We start from the raw sequence: 20,600 nt of genomic DNA on the forward strand, positions 1-20,600 counted from the left end.
TTTCTAACAGTTTTAAATTTTTCTTTTACATCTAGGTCCCAGTATTTTCTAGAAACTCCAGTATGACTTGACAGTATTTTAAATCACTGTTCCCAGACTATGAGGTGAAGAGAAACAGGGTCTTTATAGGACTGTGTATTGAATACATTCTGAGAGTACCTGTGTCTGTAGCATCAAAAACAATCATGTAGGCCTACTGAAAAATGGTATTAAATTATTGATCAGATTCTAAGACTTGTTTCTTAATCTTTTATCAGATATTTCCTAAATTTAAATTAAAAAAAAAATGTCATCCTTTAGACTATATTTTATTTAGGAAAAGCTTTTAATTAACGTAACATGCACAGTTTGATACATTCTAAAAAGGGTCAAAACATGGCACAGGCACCAAGATCCCCCCCTCCCCCCCAATTCCCACAAAATAAATTCAGAAGACATGAACTCGGTGTCCTCGGTGGTAGCCACGGCTCAACATATGAGAAGAATTACCAAGCAAAAGACCTTAAACACAAATTTGTAAAGACTATAGCTGTTTCGAAATGACTTCTGGTTGATTCTATTGAGGGGGTGGACCTGCTGTAATGAGGGGGGCTGTTCCTCCATCTGGGTGCAAGTAAAAGCTTTCTTCAAGCCCGTGTCTGATGAACCTAAAGAGGTCTTACAGGTCAAATGCAGGACATCATGTAGAAAGATGGCCACAACAATACCACTGCATCGTAAAATCAATTCTAAAACAGGATTAGACACATTTGACCAGACGCTATAAAGCTATAGTTCCTCTTTTTTTCAGTGGTGTGTCATTTGTGTGCCATATGGCAAAATGCTTAGTTTACATTTTTACAAGCATATAAGCAAATCAATCTTGTGAATGCACTCAAAAGGGAAAATATGAATGCTTCTCTTGATTTATAAGTTCACGAAGAAGTCAATATTGTGCTTCCACCTAACCCTTTATGTCACAAACAGCACTAGGTCTAGAACACAGGCTTCATTTCAGAATACAGTATATTAAAGATAGGATTTAAGTTTTTTTTTTAACGCATGGTATTTCCGAATATTTGTTTGTATCATTGTATATTAATTCACTCTCTCCCATAGTTGGGTTTTTGTAGGGAGAGTGTGACCTCCAGTCCAGGCCGGTCCCTGCTTATATTTCATTGCATCCTGATTCTCTGACATGTTACTGAGTTGGATGGGGGGAAGGGTAGGAAGAGGAAGTGTGTGTGTGTGTGTGTGTGTGTGTGTGTGTGTGTGTGTGTGTGTGTGTGTGTGTGGGGAGGAGGTGGGGGTGAAGAATGCTTGGTATGTGCGGACGACAACAACATGAAAGGTGACGAGTGTTCAGCCCAACCGATTGTGCGCTTACAAATCAAACCCAAAATCACTTTGTATCCGATTATAAACTGAGCCACGGACACCAGACGTTTCAACGTGCCTTTGTCACAGAAACAGAAACCGCCAGTGCGAGTTTGTTTGAGGCGACCACGCAGTTTATTTGATGTCAAACACCCTGCAGAGGCGTAGATGGTTTGGTCTGTAGTAGGTGGGACTGCCGAGCGGTCTGCAGCAGGACGTCGTAGATCAATGAACCGGACCGAAGGGTTGGTCCATCGCCTGGTGTGCATCTGACTGTATGAGTCAGTATAGGCTACCTATGCAGGACCGAGGCTTTTTTTTGTACTGTTAACCAGCTCGTTCAGTATGTTTTAAAACCGACTCGCTATTTCATAGTGCCCCTACACCGCTTGGATTCCGTCTCTAGTGGCTCCTCGTTGCGATTTTCTTTTTTTGGGAAATAAAATATATCTGTATCTCCAGGATGATCTTCGCAAACACAGGCAACCCGCTGAAGACAGTCAATCGTAAACAGGTAGGCCAAACACACACACACACACACACACACACACACACACACACACACACACACACACACACACACACATTATTTTATTATTATTTATTATAGGCTATTTCTTCTGCCTACTTTCCCCCCACACTTGAGGCAGCATTTGAATAAGCAGGCTGAATGATAGCAGCCACAAATGACATTGGAAAGCCCTTTCTGGCTTTCATATGGGACATATTTAAATATCTAATCCTTTCAACAATAAATTAATTAAATTCTTTAAAGAAAAATAGATCCACTGCTTTCAGCCGACTTGTCAAACGGGATGCTGATCCTCTGATAGGCTACATGGAGATATAAAACCAGCTGCTGCTGACCCGATCTATAGCTCTAAAACCGAGACTTTAATTATTATGTCTATATAACCTTGTTTGCCCAGTCGCCCGCCCCCTCTGGTCAATATGCATGACGGTTATTGTAGTCCATTTTATAGATTAATGCATTCTGGGTGAATCCAGTGAGAGAGGGAGAGTGTAATTCAATGCAATGTATGTCAGTGTGCTGGAGTGAACTGTGCTGCCTGCATCCGTCATTTGACCTCTCTCAGGTGAACAAAAAGGTAATTGAAGGCCGGGCCCCTTTGCTTTCCCATCACACCTTTCGATTTAGATGGAAATAGAAAGCAGGCACAGAGGTGAGAGGCAGCTGCCATTCTAACCTCTGATGATGGATATGTGAGCCTTGGGTCAGATGAAGTGGATTGAGGCTGCAGCCTATAATATCCCAAATATCCATCTCTCAGATTAAACTGTAATATTTATTCATCAGAAGGCACTGTATATGACTTGGAGGACAGGAATCTGAAAGCAGCCACATATGAATCCCTGCAGGGAAGCGGTGAATGAGTTTTCAGTGTAGGCGTAACACAGGTTTAGTCTGCTATAAGGTGTGATGATGCCTCTGTGAAATGTACCACTGTTAGCTGCCCTCTAATGGTGTAGGCGTACAGTCTCAGAGGCCTGATGTGAACCCTTGATGGTCTCAAACAAAGTAAGCTTGAATTGCACACCAACAGAAATGTAAGGCCTCTTACTTGATGACACAACAGGCCTAACAGACAGTCCTGCCACAGCGGTCGGTTCTTTATCTATAAAAGAAGCTGCTATGAACATTTTTCTGTCATTATGACTGCGGGAGAATATCTCAAGTGATTCTTGTTGGCATGGCTGTAGTTGTATTCATGGCTTTGGCTCTTGGAGTGGATTGTCCTTTGGTTATGGACAGATGGTGCGATTCTGCCATGCTTTGTCTTTGATCTGATCGGGAGAGGGTTTGGGGTGGCTGGGAGCTATTTTAATGAATGAGTAAGGGGAAGGAAATGCTTTGCAGGGCAGCGCTGCCTGGTTTGGCTCACAAGTATGAAGAAACCTGAACACAGATTTAATCACATTGTGATTCATAAAGGCACACATACAAGAATAGGTATGTTTTAATGTACTCTGTCTGTGGTATAGCCTACTGGTGGACAGAATCACCTTTTTTCAACAGCCGGGAGCTTAAATGTCAAACCTACCATGCCACTCAGACCCTGACCGTGATGGTATTCAGATCATTCACTTAAGTAAAAGTAGAAATACTAGCCTATAGTCTAAAAAATACTCCATTACAATTAAAAGTCCTGTTTTAAAAATGTCACTTAAGTAAGTATTATCCACAAAATGTAGCCTATTTTAATGTTTAAAAGTAAAAGCATTCATAATGCAGGAACGCTCTATTCAGAGTATTATATTATTAGATATAATTACTTTATGTTGTAATTTTTCAATGTGTAGCTAATTTTAGGTACTTTATACACTACTGTAGATTGTTAGTAAAACTATCTGAGTCTGAAATGTAGTGTAGTAGAAGTAGGAAGGAACAGAAAATAAAAATACTCAAGTAAAGTACCATAGAATTGCTCTTAAGTACAGTACTTAAATGTACTTCCACCACACTGGACCCTGATGTTGTCCCAGGCGTGTCACAATGCAGAAGAAGCTAATCTGTTTTGGCTGCTATGTGGATTATTAATGAGCAGTTCTTATCATCTTAAGAATAGTACAGGGGTGACCTTTAATGCAGCATGTACATGAAATAATAAAGTCCAATCGTGCCCTCTGCATGTTTCTGGATTTTCGTTTTGCTCAGATGATGATGTTCTTGTGATCACTGTTGACCTGGGTTTAAATTAGATTATCTAGATCCCATACACTTTCTAACAGTGGGTTTCCTGTGTGCAGTCCTACCCCATGACTCCGTCCAGTCCCAGCAGCAGCAGCAACAGCAGCAGCACAGGCCTGGAGCAGCTCAGCAAAACCAACCTGTACATCCGCGGCCTGCCTCCTGCCACTACAGACCTGGACCTGGTCAAACTCTGTCACCAGTGAGTACACACACATGTACAGTATGAGCATAACAAGTATGCTAATGTGTGTGTGTGTGTGTGTGTGTGTGTTTTGTCCCTGATATTCTTGTTTGCTGACAAAAGAGGCCAAAAGCGGGCTTAAGATATGACATAGGCTACCAATGTCATTCCAATCTGATTTGATGAAGGCCTCTCCCTGACCTCAGGCACATACTGTCTGTAGTTTGTAACTTGCTGTGACATTTTAAGTTAATGTAACAATTAAGTATTGTTTTTTTTTGTAAATGAATTCCTAATGTAAAGGAATATTTGCCATTTCTTGCCAAGAGTTAGATGAGGGGATTGATACCACTTTCATGTCTGTACAGCAAATATGAAGCCACAGTTAAGAGAGGGTTAGCGTAGCTTAGCAAAAAGGGAAAAGGGGGAAACAGCTAGCCTCTGTAAAACCACAACATGTCAATTTTACACTTCAGTTGTTGTTATGGTAATTAGTGAGTTTGTAAGGGCTGGTAACATCAGGCATATTTTATTACCTTTAAACAGAGCCATGCTAGCTGTTTCTCCCTGTTTCCATTCTTTGTGCTAAGCTAAGCTAAGCTAAGCTAACCAGCGCATGCGGAGGCTTCATATTTACCGTACAGATATGAGAGTGGTATCAATCTTTTCATATAACTCTTGGCAAGACAACAAAATGTGGAATCATTCAAAATGAAAAATGTAGTTATTCTGGGTTTCAACGGGGTTTTAGTAAATCACAAATGTTTTAAAGTAGTTTCTGATAGGTTTCCTATTTCATAACAAGAGATGTTTGGGAAAATTTACTGATAAAAGGAAATCTTTTGCACATTAATGACTATAGATAAAGAAATACAATTGAAATGTGTCAAACAAAATACATTGTGCAGTTTTAGTGCCAAATCATCAATGTTGGCATTGTAAGACACACACTGGTTTAACCATAATGCACTCTGTCATATAAAATGCTCCAACCACCACCATACCTCCATAACCAGACACACATGGAAATGTCTTAGCTCGACTGTGGTATGTGAAGCGGACTGCAAAAAACATTTTCTAAAAAAAGAAAGAAACACTCATGTAAAGCAGGGAACATGTTCGATACATAATACTATAGGCTTCATTCCGAGTGGTTAGTGTGGTGAATGCCATAATTAGTGGAGTTTTGTCTCCACTCTTTCCCTCTGAATCACAAGCATATGGAGAGAGGCATTTGCCCATGTAACCAGCAGCACAGCAGCTGTTTGTGTCCTGTTTGCTTGTGTTTTGTTCATGTTCCCAATGGTGTTTGCCAGCACAAAGCAGAAATGAAAGTGCTTTTCATAGCAACAAGGTCTGAATGGTGAGTAAGCTAGGCATTCAGTCTGTATGTTGTGTGCACTCAGATAGCAGCTTACAGCTTTTGCCACAGTTCAACTTGAGTATAAAGTCAGAAATAAAGCAAAGCCTAGATTCTTTGTGTTTGAAAACGTGTAGGAGAGAGTAGTGATGGACATTATGTGCCTCTGACATATGACCAGTTTTTATTATTTTAATAAAGTATTCTTCTTGTGTTGTATTTTATTTATTTAATCTCACTCGAAATGTTAAGTAAAATTACTCTCTATACAAAATCCTCTGGAAATGGATACACCGAAATTTGATATTACCAATACATAATGAGGAGTCCAAGGCGATTAAGAGACATTTTGATAAAATACTACCACTAATCTAACTTGTTGATTAATTTTTTACAAAGAGAGTTATTTGAAAGTAATCTACATGTTGATGTGTGCACAGGTATGGCAAGATTCAGTCAGCAAAAGCAATCCTGGACAAGACAACCAACAAATGTAAAGGTCAGTACGATTATTTACTTACCAGACATCATTTATCAGGTATGTATATGAGTATATTTAACTATATAACTTAAGTCCTCATCCAGTGGTGGAACGTATCTCCACTGCATGTTTAAGTACGGAGACTTATTGTTTAGTTGTGACTGTTGTTTTCAGCTGACGTTCATAAAGTGTCACAACAGTGTTTTTGTGCGTTGCATTACATTTTATACTATATACCCATGTGACTGCACAATTGTAAGATATGGAAACATACCATGTTATTTTAGATGTTTTGAATGAATTTCCATACCTTCAAGGCAGCTCCTGGTTTTCATTCATTTCCATAGTGTATGAAAATCAATTTGCAGCAACTTGATATTTTGCTTGGGTTGGGTAATCTATCCCCGTGTGAACATGTTTTCTCAAACATGTTATGTTTATGCATGACATCACAGCCGAAAGTACAGCTTGATTTGCAAAGTCTGCACTGCAATACAATGCAATGAAAACATAGCAAAACAGATTATGATGGATTACCTAAATCAAGCAGATTTAGAGGCTCTACAAACCGATTTTCACACTTTATGGAAATGTATGGAAACTATTGAGTAACTGGGATGGGAAAACACATACAAAATCAGAAACACCATGGTATGCTTTGGAAAATGATGAAAAGGAAAGGTATGGTAGGTAACGTATTTTTTGTCATAAATCCAGATAAACATAGATGCTGGTTTAGCTTTTCACGTGTCATTTCACGCCATTTAGTCTCTACTGACCTATATTGTGAAGTAGTATAAAGAGTGACAAAGTCTGCATAGGGAGTAAAATGCTGTTTTGTGTCCCGTGTGAAACCAAAAGTCAATGTGGACTACTAGTACAAGGTACAAGACTACTTAACTTACGTACATAACTTAATGTATGTAACAAACTTGCTTATTTTAACCCACAACATTAACCCCGTTTAAAACTGACAAGTTGGGAATGAGAACTTGGCATTAAATGACAAGCGAAAAGCTTAAAATGTGTTGACATGACATGTAAAATGTCCTTAAAAGTGGCGTGCAATTTATGCACCTTTCCATGAGATCACATTGGCTAGACAGATTTTTTTTTTTTTAATCTTTGGACAGAGGTAGTTGTTTCCCCTGTTCCCAGTCTTTATGCTAAGCTCAGCTAGCTGGCTGCTGGCTTCAGGTTCATATACTGTATACCACACAGACATGAGAGTGATACCAATCTTCTCATCTTACTCTTGAGAAGACAGTGAATCATTTCCCAAAATGTTAAACTATTTCTTTAAAATATTTAAGAAATAATTCTGAGAGAAATCCGATTTTTTTTAATTGTTTTGTAGTGTAAATTAAAAAAAAACAAAATTGCGTGTCATGATTTAAAAAAGCTAAATTGTGTGTCATGATTGATAATGTAAAAGATATATCTTGATATGTTTACAGTACTAAACAGTAAGAATCAAAATGAATGACCCATTCCCCAGTAATAGTACAAAATGTACAATAGATGGTTGCTCTTATTATTTAGTGAGTGTTCATATAAATACCATTCTACCAAACTACAGGTTACGGCTTTGTGGACTTTGACAGCCCTGCGGCTGCTCTAAAGGCAGTACATGCTCTGAAAACCAGCGGCATACAGGCCCAGATGGCCAAGGTGAGTTTGGTGCGTGTGTGTGCATATTTGTCTTGCTTGTGAACATCTCTGTGGGGCTGTGCTTCTGTAACACGTGCATGTGGCCGTTGTGTGTTGGAGAATGACATTAGACTGGTCACATGACCTCAACTGACAAGCTGTTCTTCCCGTGACCCCATTTACTTTCACTGTAGAAACCAGATGTCGCCTCTCTGTCAGTCAGTTTGACGCGTTACACACAACCACCAGCCCACACACTAACACACCACCCTGGTTAGATTTTACCAAATAGATTGTACAGATTTTTTTTAACAGTATTATTACTATGTCACTGAGTGTTAACAATTACCATTCATGCTTACTGATGCATATTGCAGCGAAGCACTATAGCAACAGTACTGCTGCTTCAAGCCATTCTTGATCCTCTGTGACTAATTCAAAGCAGTTTTTCATTTTTCACAAATATTTTTAGATGACAAACAGTGTGTTTCTGCACATTTGTGATTTGTCTGGATCGCTTAATTTCTTTCAGTCCCTCCACTTTCCCAGCCCAGCCTGTGTTGCTTTGCTTGAATTCATGGGTGAGAGTTCATTGATGAAGGGTTGCTCTCTGGAGACCTGCATGTAGCTGCTCTGTTTGGAACAAACACGGCAGAACATAGTTTGTGTCTTGTGGTAGCTAGGCTACGCTGCTCTCCTGCTGTTTCTAGGGAAGACCGTAGAGACGCAGAGCTGCTGCACAGTATAGATGGTGTGTGTGTGTGTGTCTCCATCCACAGGAGAGCCTATTGTTCGTTCTTTTGACCCTTAACCATCCTTTGGTCTTAACCCTGATCCACACAGACAAGTTTCATAGCAGAGAAAAATATATTTTGTTAGTCTTTTATTTGTCAGTGAAGAAATAGCGCAGTTATCTGTGGTTCAATGCAAATGTGCCTGGAATTATACTTGCATTTAAGCATGTGGCTCTCGCTCAGGTCAGATGCCACATGCAAAATGTGCTATAAAAATATGACATTCAATGTACTACTTATTTTCCATCTTCTTTTCTGTGAACAGCAACAGGAGCAGGACCCCACTAATCTGTACATTTCCAACTTGCCTCTCGCTGTGGATGAGAAAGAGTTGGAGAACATGCTGCAGCCCTTCGGCCAGGTCGTCTCCACCCGGATCCTCCGAGACTACAGCGGTAACAGCCGAGGCGTGGGCTTCGCCAGGTCGGTCACAGAAGATTGACAAAAAGGAGCACTCGTTTGTTTCTCTGTTGAATTATCTTTAATTGAGTTGTAGAATACACGTTCAGCTTTGATCACAAACCTGTGATGATAAATAATGAACAAACTAAAAATTATCATTCAATGATTTTTTTCTAGTGCTGCAATGGTGCTACTGTTTGAGGAATAATTGGTAAACACAAATGTAGTTGATTTTTGTTAAAGATAAGATGTTGTGAACATTTGCGACAACTTCTTTGCTTATGTGGTATGTTTTTGACATAATATAACACAATAAATTACTGAAGGTTTCGAGACCACGTTCACACTTGCATCTTTGAGCTTGACAGTCAAACTGGTATGTCCTGTTGCCTGTGCAGGATGTGCTTCCGTATTTACACTGCTGTCAGTGTGTTTGTAATAGCAAACGTAATGTAATGTTTGTGTTCACAATTCTTTTTCTTTGACTTTTGCGATCCTCAAAATAATTTTAATGCAATTGACCAACCTGCTATTGTTTTGAAGGGAAGCCAATTGAAGACAAGTTGAGATCATAAGCTCCTGTTCCCATTCATATACACACAGCTAAGCGTATTTGTGTAAGAATCCGAGTATACTTTGGTTTGTCGATCAGACCTGAATGTGAACTAGCATTAAAAATGAGGAAGGGCAATTATGGTCAGTGTAACGCTTATCAGTTCAATTTTCTAAGCACAAACGGACATTTGGAAAAACAGAAAAATGGGTTCAAATATCCAATTTTTCATTTTTTTTCCACCTTGACAAATTAAAAAGTTGGATCTTTAACCTGTTTTTCCAATTTTCTGTTTTTTATTCAGGGGATCAGAAATTGAGAAAATTACAAAATTGCGTCTGAGTTCCAATTATTCAATATTGCAATGGTATTCTCCCCCTCTACTTTGCAGAATATGCAGGTCATTAACTGCATATGGACCAAAATGAAAAACTGATAGACTTTGGGGTCAGAGGTGCTTGCAACTGATGGCTTCGAGTGGGGTGGGGGGGGGGTGGGCATAGCTAGGCGGGACGAGGGAGAGAATACCATTGCAGTATTGAATAATTGGAGCCCAGATGCAATTTTGTAATTTTCTAAATTTCTGATCCTCTGCATAAAAACAGGAAATTGGATAAACAGGTTAAAGATCCAATTTTTTTATTTGTCAAGGCGGAAAAAAATGAAAAATTGGATATTGGAACCCATTTTTCTGTTTTTCCAAATGTCCGTTTGTGCTTAGAAAATTGAACTGAAGTGTTACACTGACCAATTATGCTCAACTTTTGTATGAAGGGGGTCAAGAGTTATCCCAGTTTGCATCACGCCTTACAATCTCACTTTGTGTTTAACTGTAGATCGTCTCTGTGTGATTGGACGGTGAATCATTGTTTTATCTTCTCCCCTGTCAGGATGGACACAACAGAGCAGTGTAATGCAGTCATCTCCCACTTCAATGGGAAGTTTATCAAGATAGCTTCTGGAACTCTGGGTAGGAGAGAATGTCACCTTTCTGTTCACTCTCCCTCTGATGAAAACTGTGGAGGCGCTGATATGTCGGGTTTTTTTGTGCTTTGCCCCCAGCTCCCTCTCAGCCCTTGCTGTGTAAGTTTGCAGACAGTCAAAGGAAGAAACATGCTCACAGCGGATTTGTTCCCAATGGACATACAGGGGATCTAAGACTAGTATGTATCCACTTATCATCTTACATGTGTTGTAACATTTTGCCCGCTCTGTGTGATGAGAATGAATGAATGAAGTTTTTATTATTGTGTCATGCATACGACCATGCCCAGTTCTAAAAAAACAAAAGCCCCTTCACAATCAAATCTTCTGACCTTTATTGTCTACAACAGAATTCATTCATTACTCGCAAAACATTAACAATGCAATACTGGAGAAAATCTGTGTAAACATGAATTAAATAGTCCATCTTCCCTTCTTTTTAAGACTTTTAAGTTCAAATTAAACACATCAAAAGTATAACCATTCAAATCTTTGATTATCTGAGTATGTTTTGTTGAGCCATTTAATGGAAAATGAACTCTCTGTAATGATTTTACAGTACAAAAGAAAATGAGAAATCAAAAGTCATATTTTCTATATCATTATTTTCATTTAGACCCATTATAACATCACTATTTTTGATTGCCCATTTCCTCATCTCAGGGTGCAATGACTCTTACCTATGACCCCTCCTCAGCGGCTATACAGAATGGGTAAGTTACACTACAAGTCATGACACCATTTCACTTTTAACTAGAGTTATAATTCTTGAGCTTTATTTTGAAATACTGTCTTTTCCCTAGGTACTATCCTTCTCCGTATCCAATGAGCAACAGGATAATGACAATGCAGCCTGCGATGTCTCCCTACATGTCTCCAGTCTCTGCTTACCAGGTACTGCAGAAGTTTCCGAATATAAACAAGTCCATTGGCAAGAACTGAATTTAAATCATCTCTCTCTCTCTCTCTCTCTCTTTCTCTTCCCTATGTTTCGTTTCATTTCCGGGGTTGTTTAGATGCTGCCGAATGTCCCTAATTTTAGGCCAGATGTCGGTCACCTTCCGCTTTCTTTGTGTTGGCATTCTAAACTCCGGTCGATTTTAGTGACTATGGTTAACTGCTCCTCAGATCTCTGAATTTCAGTTTTCCGTTGCACAACTAAATTAACCTTTGGACGCACACGTGTTCCACCAAAACAAGTTCTTTCCCGAGGCTATTTTACAGAGGCACCGTAACTGCGTTTGGTGCTTAGCACCGCCCAAGACGATTGTGATTGGTTTAAATAAATTCCATTAAACCAGAGCCCATTTTTCTACCCTTCCGGAATGTTGTCTGGACTAGCCAGACCTTTCTCCTGGTAGGTCTGACAATGCGAGACAACATTTGAGATAATGGTTTATACGTATATGTGGGTAGGGGTGTATTTTTGCTTGTGTGTGTGTTGTGTGTGCTATAGATGGAAAAATAGGTGTTAAATCTGTCCTGGGCCAAAAATCATGTGATATGACAGGAAGCTTAGCGATTCACAGGAGTGAAGTAGTCAAATAAACCCTCCTCTTTTCAGCAGGTACATCCTTTCTGAGTCATGCCTTCTATGAATTGGGTTCTTGCTCACTGTTTTGTAATATTTCACTCATACATTTCGCTTGAAATAAATTTGCACATGGGGAATGAATCTGATTGGTCTTAGTTTTGAATATCTACCAGAGGTTCTTTAGATGAACCCACAACCTGTTTGGGTTCTCCAGGCCTCTCTGGTAGACATTCCCGTCATGTGGAGAGTTGGTAATAAGTTCTAAGTAATAAGTTCAGTCTCTTTGTGTAGTTTGTCCAAGACAAAACAGCCTAACATTAGATGAAACGTATGCAAAGTCGATCATCGACCTGGCACCTTAAGGGCTCTGGTACTATGAACACTTGCTGTGTGAGCTGTCCTGTGATTGAACAAGGAGTTTTTCGTACTAATCCACAACTAGTATTGACATCTAACAAAGTCTCACCTTTTCAATCAGATGGGGGAGGCACTTCCTCCTAGGTACTCGCCTCCAGGTGTCCTAGTCATTGCCAGTGTGAACACTGGAGTCTCCAAGTAAAATGATGGAGTAGGTGAAGCTTTCTCAAGGACCCAACTCACTCATAATTTTAGGCGCAAGCACCCAGACAACAGTCAGACCTAACCCAGCATTCACGCCCAAGCAACCCTCTCATCCACTGAGAGAAAGTGAAAGTTTTACCACATCTCACTCGTTATTATGGAGGAGTTTGGTTCCAGAGGCAATGCTGGATGAGAAGTGAGTCCAACTACATCCAGTTGGTATCTCTCAATTTTATGCTCCAGCTCCTCCCCCTCATACAATTTGTGCCGCCAACATAACTGCATTCGCCCTAGTCCTGCCCTTTGCCCAATTGGCATTGCATCTGTCCTGATACCTACCTTCTGCCTTGAGGGTTGTGGAAGAGGCTACAAAGACCTGTGGTTCGAAGGTGGGCAAGTGGTGGACACCAGCAGTGATGGAAGCTGTATAGCTAAACAGGGGAGCATTTCAAGTATTGTTTTGTCTTAGGCCAAAACGGTTGCACCCTCTACGGCTACATATACAAAAACGTAAAAAAGTATCGGGCACTCCCAGAAAAAAAAGGCTACCAGGATAACCTTCTGCTAGCTTCAAATAACCTTTGGAGAACCATTGAGCACCTCAGGAGGGGGAGGCAGAGCCTAAACTGGGGATATTATAGAGAGCTCCACGAAGAACTTTATTTAACTCCTAATCAGACAGACATACATTCAGAACAGGAGGCCGAACTGTAAGATTCATGGAGTTTGGATGCCATCTTAATTGCTAAGGTCATTGGGTAGTTTAATAGCTCATTAGCCAACAGAGGGGAAAACAGATTGGCCCTAAAAATTTGAATGCGTTGGATATTTTTGGGACTGTCATGGTTAATTAAAATTTCGGAGCAGAAATAGTGGCTTTAAAACGCATGGATGGACTGATGGATAGAGTATATGCTGTTGCAGTCTAAATGTATCAATTAGACTGATAATACTCTTGTATGTCTGTTTAAAAACAATTGTTATTGCAATGGTAAAGTTAGTTTGTAACATAAAAGTTTCATTCAAGACACATGAATAACTCTCTCATTCTGCCTCTCCCTTCCTGTTTTCCTGTCTGACCCTCCATTAGGTACAGAGTCATTCTTGGGTGGCACATCAACCATATATCATGCAACACCCGGTAAGGGAACAACGACATTTGCTTTTTTTCCCCCATACACTCTTAGACCACCTCCTTTTCTTTGTACAGGAAATGGGTGTGTGGCGCCACTACGGCTCTGAGCTCACAGTGTTACTTTAATCAGCCCGTTCTGCTGACACAATCAAACCTACAACATCTAAAACTTCCCCAAATGTAGGAGAAGAACAGAGCTGAGACACGTTCTGGGAAATAGCCACTGTGTATTTACATATTATAAGTGTGTATATGTGTATTAGAGTGTTTTATGAAAGAGGTACAGCATGGAACAACTAAAAAGACATCTAAAAAGACATTCAGCCACCCCCCCCTGGATCCAGCAGGAAATGCCTGGAGCAGAGACAGTCTTGTGACTCTTCCAACAGATGGTTTCCAGTGGAACAAGTGTCTCTACTGATCTGCCCCCTCCCCCACGGTCTATTCCCTTAAGGCGTCATGTTTAAAGGAATATACTCCATCTGAAAACAGACTAGCGCTGGCAACATCACACTTTTTACATATTTTTTCATCCTGTAATGTAACCAAGGAGCACAACATTTTGTCAAACCTTTTTCTCGAAGCCACAAAATATATATTTTCCCCAGCTAATCTTTCTGGTCTGTCCTACATACATAGGGTTTAAACAGTAACTCATGCTATATTTGTACTCAACACACACTGCCTTCCACTGTTATGTGCTATTTTATCTGGTGTTTATAAGAATTAGTTTGTTTTAGTCTGTAGAAATGTGATATGTGGTAAAAACTCAGCTGCCTTGTATTACAGGGTGCTGTGATGTCTCCCTCTGTGGATCCCTCCATGTCACTGCACCCTTCAGCCATGATTACTCAGCAGATGGGCCAGCTGTCACTGGGAAACAATGGAGCGGTGAGTGGAATTCTGGGATATCCTACATCACACACAGCATTGATCAAATTAAGCCTGTGTATTATAACTAAATAAAAGAAAGGCTTACAAATATTAGGATAACATGTTTGTTTCAGTGTAGTATGACAGTGATTATACATAGACTTATGAATATGCCTGAACAGAGGCTCACTAGAAAGATCTTTATTGGGGCATTTTGCACCCCTGGATTAGTGAGGTGAAATACTTTTCATTTATTTTATTTTTCAAAACCGATTACAATGTAATGTTTATCACACTTAGCACAAATTGTTCCTGATATACAAAGATAAATAGTCTGTGGAATTACAAACATATTGTCTGATGAAAAACAACTAGTGTAAAGCCTTATGTAATGCAGAATGTGACTCGAGTCTGTTCGGTGTGTTCCGTGCCGTCGTCCATCAGAGGGGCCGTCGGCCTTCATTTTGGCCGATTTGACATGTTGAATCGGAAGGCGGGCACTGCCGGCAGTCAGACTCAAATGACCCATCTGATTGGTAGAGTGCTAATCCGGAAACGAGGAGCGGGATGAGCATGACTAGAGTCTCTCAAAATCTGATGAAAATCTTTTAAAACTGACCTTTGTTGATCTGAAATGAAGACAGATTCAGCAACTGCATGGCTTATTTCTCGCTTAAAATGTTTTCAGAAACATGTTTCGGTGAACTATTTTAGTACAATATGAGATTGTATCTCAGTCCATCTTTGAATTTCCGGAGAAACCAGACCAATGTGATGCTTTCGTCCAATCAGCTGCCGGTTTTCATTTTTTGGCGACAATACAGATTAGCGCCGCCTGCTGTTATGGTTACGTATTACGTCTCGCCGCTTTGTTGTGTTCCGAGGCACTTTTTTGACCAACTCGGGGAGACTGATCAGTCCAACTGCCTTTTCTGCCGAGGGTCGGCCATCTGGTCGGTGTGTCTGGGCCTTAAGGGACACCGTTTTCATTAAATGTCCTTATTTTCTGATGGGTTCTTCTAAATCGATGATAGCAACAACAAAAAGTGTCGCAATTGTGGCAGGTTTTATTTGTAGAGGACAGAAGACAAAGTTTTAAGTTTGCAATGTTATGTCATACGTAAGAAGTTACATTTATGTCTGACAAATGTTTCCCCACCTCAACAGTTTTTAAGTCCTATGGGCTGGGCACTGTTATGTGCATGGCACAGTAGAAATAGTAGAAAGTAAATAAAGACCTCTCAGGACTAAATGCTTACATGTATGGCAACGGGTTTTTCGAAATAGTTGCTCTCTGCCTTTCCTTACATTTTCTATTTTTAAAGAGTCAACTTAAAACACACTTTTACTCAGTGGCATGGAATTGTGGCCTAGAATGTGCTCTTATATCTCCTCAGAAACCTCTCTAGGAATTTGTTTTCTGTGCATGCTGTAAACATTTTTTGTGTTTTATTTCTTTGTCATGTTTTCTCCTTTCTTTCATGTTTTATTTGTTGAGTCGAGTAGCACAAGATGCATGTATAGCAAAACTTTCAGGACTGACAAAATGCAATACCATTCAATAGTTTTATTTCATTCTTTCTTATCTTACAGTATATTTCAGCCAACCCTGGTGTCCAGGGAGCTTACATGCCTCAGTATCCTCCCATGCAGGCAGCAGCTGTAAGTTTATTATATCTTTGTCCAATTCAGCTCTTCATTTAAGGCATTCAGCTTTATACCTGGTGTCCATTTAACTGTGATTATATCTTTAAACGATAATTGTGTTAGGATATTACATCATAACAGCCCATGCCACTCCAATCATCTTCTACTCATAGGGCCTTGAGTTGTTTTTGTGTGTTTAGTGTTGGTCCTCTAAAACTATCAATTATCTCAGTGCAAACACAGTGAAGATAGTTATTACCACGCTCTAAATGAGAGATGCTGTTTTTCTTTTCAGGAAAACGGCACGCCGCAACAAGTGGATTCTTCCAACAACTCGTCTCCTTACAGTCAACTCAGCAAGTAATCACAGGTACGCTTTAGTTTCTGAGCTGTCTGACGTGAATGCCTGAACGTTGTTTATTTCAGCAACTTTACTGCCACATAATAGAAGTTATGGTACCACTTTCTAATAAGAACACCCTTGGTGTCTTACTTACTGTATATGCCTAAAAGTATTTGCTTTATTAATGGTTAAATATACTGTATATGTATGTATGTATGTATGTATGTATGTATATATATATATATATATATATATATATATATATATATATATATATATATATATATATATACACACACATATATATATATATGTGTATGTATGTATGTATGTATGTATGTATGTATGTGTGTATATATATAAATGTATATAATATACATGGTTAATAAAATAAAATGCTTTATAGAATTTTGGGCTTACCAGGTTGTAAAAAGTTATAATTTATGAAACCTTTTATACAAGGTGCCTGTGTAGGTCAAAGATAGTAAGATCCTAATGTTGCTGTTGAATATTAGTTCATAGTTTCTATATCAATGCTTCTGCTTTCTGTGTCTGTTTAGTTTTAGGCTTGATTCCCGCTCTGTGAGCCAGAGGGCAGGTGGGCAGGTTGCCAATGACATCCCAGGGGTAACAGTCACCGCCTTCTCTGATTGGACCAGATACATGAACTTTTTTGCACAGCCCCAATGTTTGTGGTGGAAAATGAGGACAGTGTAAAATGGACTCAAGCAGTTGGCTAATCACAGAAAAAAAAAAAAAAGATTTATTTTGATAAAAAACAACATGCTCTTTTTTCCCCTCTTTTTTCAAGGATTCTCAAACAAATGCCAGAGGACCCCCACCCCTCCCCCAGTATGATGTGATATTAAAATGCATGAGATTGAGATAGCCCCCCCCCCTCCAAGATTTCTATGATTTTATAGTTCCTTTATTTGTGATATATGAAAGAAAAACTTGCAAAACCTTGTTTGCACTGAAGTTTAAAGTTTCAGAATATCCTCATTTTGCTTTTCAAAGTCGCCACAAAATAGCTTACAAAATCAAATAATGTTTGACTGCAATCGACAGCTGATACAGGTGGCCATTTCATTAGGTAATTAATGCATTTATTATTGGAAAAGGTGCCTTCCTTATGTCACATCAAACATTCTCCAACATTTCTTTCATCGAACTTGATCAGGTGTCATATTTCATATCTGATTAATCAAACGTGTGTGTGTGAAATCATAGAGATTTCCATTGAGTGTTTCGCTATCTAGTCTTCTGGTAGCAATAAAGACAATGAGAGTCCCACGGCAATACTGAGAAAAAAGAACGGTGACAGACACAGAGCAAGGTAATTCCTTATTTTCCCTCTTTCCTTTTTTAAAAAATCTTCAAGACATGACATGAAAAAAAGAGCCGTACTTTTATGAAATTACAAGTTTTACACCCAATGGACATCTTTTAGGAGGTTTTTTTTTTTCTTCTTGTGGTCAGTTTGACCAGTGATCTACCTCATTAGTTCTGCTGGAGTCTGCTGGTGTTATGGGGTTTGCAGGTAAAGCCCCCTTGTTCACCAGAATGGACGAAGCAGAACAAAAGCCACGCTCAGGAGCTGGCTAAATAGGACTTCTGCCCGTCTGTCTCCCACATGCAGCGTTTCTCTTCCTGATCTGTAAAGAAACATTGTGCTTTACTTCATCTTTATTTGTCATTGCTTCTGTTCTGGTGTTTCTTTTTCTCACTATGATGAGCATTGTTTGGTTGTGAGGCTCCATTTTAGAGATTCAATGTAAGACAACTACTAGCTACTCCTTGAAATAGTTGGTTTACAATGTGCTTGAAACAAATGAATGCAGGCTACGTGCATTTATTTTGTACATTCTTCTGCCTTTGCCATTTTAGACAAATCTTAGATGACTCACCACTTCCCCTTACCTTTTCTCTTTTTCCTTTAATCTTGGGTTACACTGCTCTCCAAAAATAACGCTAGGATTTGGCTAAATTGTGGTCATTTGGTTATACAGCAGCTTAATTGTGTACATGCCAAACAATTTGGATCTCAAATCTTGCCTCATGCAAAAAAAAATGCAACAATCATGTATGAAGTACTTTAAAAGCAGCAGTATTTTACAAGAATTTGATGGAAGTTGAGGTTGGCTTGTTCAGAATAAGATTTGTAAAAATATATGCGTTCGGGGCCAAAAGTGAAGAATAAGTGAGTTGTATTGTTTGCTTTGCTTTTTTTCTTCAAAGTGATTATTTCTGATGTAAGAACTCTACACTACTATGAGACAAGAAAAATGGTTTAAGCTGTATGGTCGCGGTGCTTTTCCCCGATCAATAGTACTGTAGCAGTAAACGCTCACCTTTGGAAAATACAAGCAGTAACCTGCTTTTACTGAGTGTGCTTTCCCATTCTGAACTTTTGTTGCTGCAAAAAAAAATGTAAAAATGAAAAAAAATCTTGTACATGTTATCCTCATTGCTTCCCCCTGTCGCCTTCAACTAATTCTCAAGCAATCTTCTCCTTGCTCTCTCCTTTGAAAACATTGGAATAAAAACAGTGCTGAATAAAAGGCTCTTCTCTTTCTCAGATACGACTCGTGTCTCTAATGGTCTTTTTGCTATTGCACGCTTGGAATGTTATGTGTTTGGAAGTTTAAAGGATAATTCTGGTGTTATTCTATATTTTTCTTGGTCTTACCAGTAATGCATTAATCCATCTTTCAATACTTTCCAACCTGTATGTGGGACTCAGGCCATGTAATCATACTATAAACTGGTATAGTTAATTTAAAAGAAGAAAAAAAAGCTAAATAAGTTCCTAAAAATAGCTGGCCACTGTAGTTTTTAGATAATGTAACTCAAACAGGAGTAAATATGGCAATTTGGGTGACTATATTTGGCTGTGGATGAATAAACATTTGGTGCTCTCTAGTGAGTATTTGCATCAGCAGTGTATGTGGAATTAACTCAAAATAAAGTACAATTCCTATGTTCACTGTAATGAAGGAACATGTCACCCAGTGCATCATGTGTCTTTCATTGTTTGATAATTAAAAAAAAACACTATCACCAGCCTTATTCTCATCAACATCAAGCTAATTGATTTTAAAGTTTAAAGATTTAGAGACTTAACCCTTGTGTTGACTTCGGGTCACATTGACCCATTTTTAATTTTTGTTTTATATCAGAAAATATGAGACGTAGAAATAAGCGCTGAAAATGTGTAGAAGAAAAATTTAACAATTTAAAACGTTGGAAAAAGCAAAAACAAACTGAAAAAATGGCGTCAAAAACGTCGTCGACGTTTTTTTCAAGGTTGACGGGAAGACAACACAAGGAGTACTACAGCAATTAAGTACTGCACTTTCTTACACTGGGGGAACTCGGTGTAATCTGTTTAGAGACAGATTAACAAAACCAAAGGTCAAAATCAGCAGCAGAGGCCGTGATATCCTCACTTTAAATCCCTTGTCTGAGTCAAGCTGCAGAAGTGTTCGATCCTACAATTTCCATTATGCAGCTCATAACATTTTTTTTTTTTTTTATCTTCACTTCCTATTAAAAGCTTGCAACTTTCAAACTCTGCAACTCCAGTTTATAACCCATGCTTTCCATTAAAATGTCTCCAACCCAAAGCCAAAATAACTGTTTTTAAAAAAAATGGATCTCCCTCCAGAGCTACAGAAAACTTCATTCATTACTGTGCTCAACAAGAAAATTGATCTTCATATGTTCAATTGGTGAAGTGCCCATTTAATACTTTAATAGCAGAACGTCAAATCAAGTCCATTATTTTCAATAATTAATGGGCTGTACTAATTATCTGGCAGCAGAGGGTGCTGTGAGCCAAAGTTGTCCAGCATATTTGAAACCAGAACTAATTTTCAAGCTTGGATATCTTTTTGTATGTCTGATCCTATTATCCAACTTATGACGGATCGGATGAGCAACAAGTGCAACATGTGTGTGCTCATGCTAGAGCCCTTTCCTGCACTATTTCAGGCATACTGCCTTTGTAGTTTCACTCTTATACCGGATCTCC

General features: G+C 39.1%; 1 protein-coding gene across 1 annotated transcript; it reads left to right on the forward strand.

Moving 5' to 3' along the window:
- The first annotated feature begins 1,401 nt into the window (after positions 1-1,401).
- rbms1a (RNA binding motif, single stranded interacting protein 1a) lies at positions 1,402-19,145 on the forward strand. Its single transcript, XM_031306203.2, has 14 exons — positions 1,402-1,870; positions 4,126-4,268; positions 6,051-6,109; positions 7,671-7,762; positions 8,801-8,958; positions 10,381-10,460; positions 10,553-10,653; positions 11,138-11,187; positions 11,278-11,368; positions 13,660-13,710; positions 14,494-14,595; positions 16,171-16,239; positions 16,520-16,594; positions 17,128-19,145. Exons 1-13 carry the CDS (start codon positions 1,820-1,822, stop codon positions 16,586-16,588), a joined length of 1,116 nt encoding a protein of 371 aa, XP_031162063.1. The 5' UTR covers positions 1,402-1,819; the 3' UTR covers positions 16,589-16,594; positions 17,128-19,145.
- The last annotated feature ends 1,455 nt before the right edge of the window (positions 19,146-20,600 follow it).

The sequence above is a fragment of the Sander lucioperca genome, chromosome 3, assembly GCF_008315115.2.
Source record: "Sander lucioperca isolate FBNREF2018 chromosome 3, SLUC_FBN_1.2, whole genome shotgun sequence".
In the NCBI taxonomy this organism is placed as follows: Eukaryota; Metazoa; Chordata; class Actinopteri; order Perciformes; family Percidae; genus Sander; species Sander lucioperca.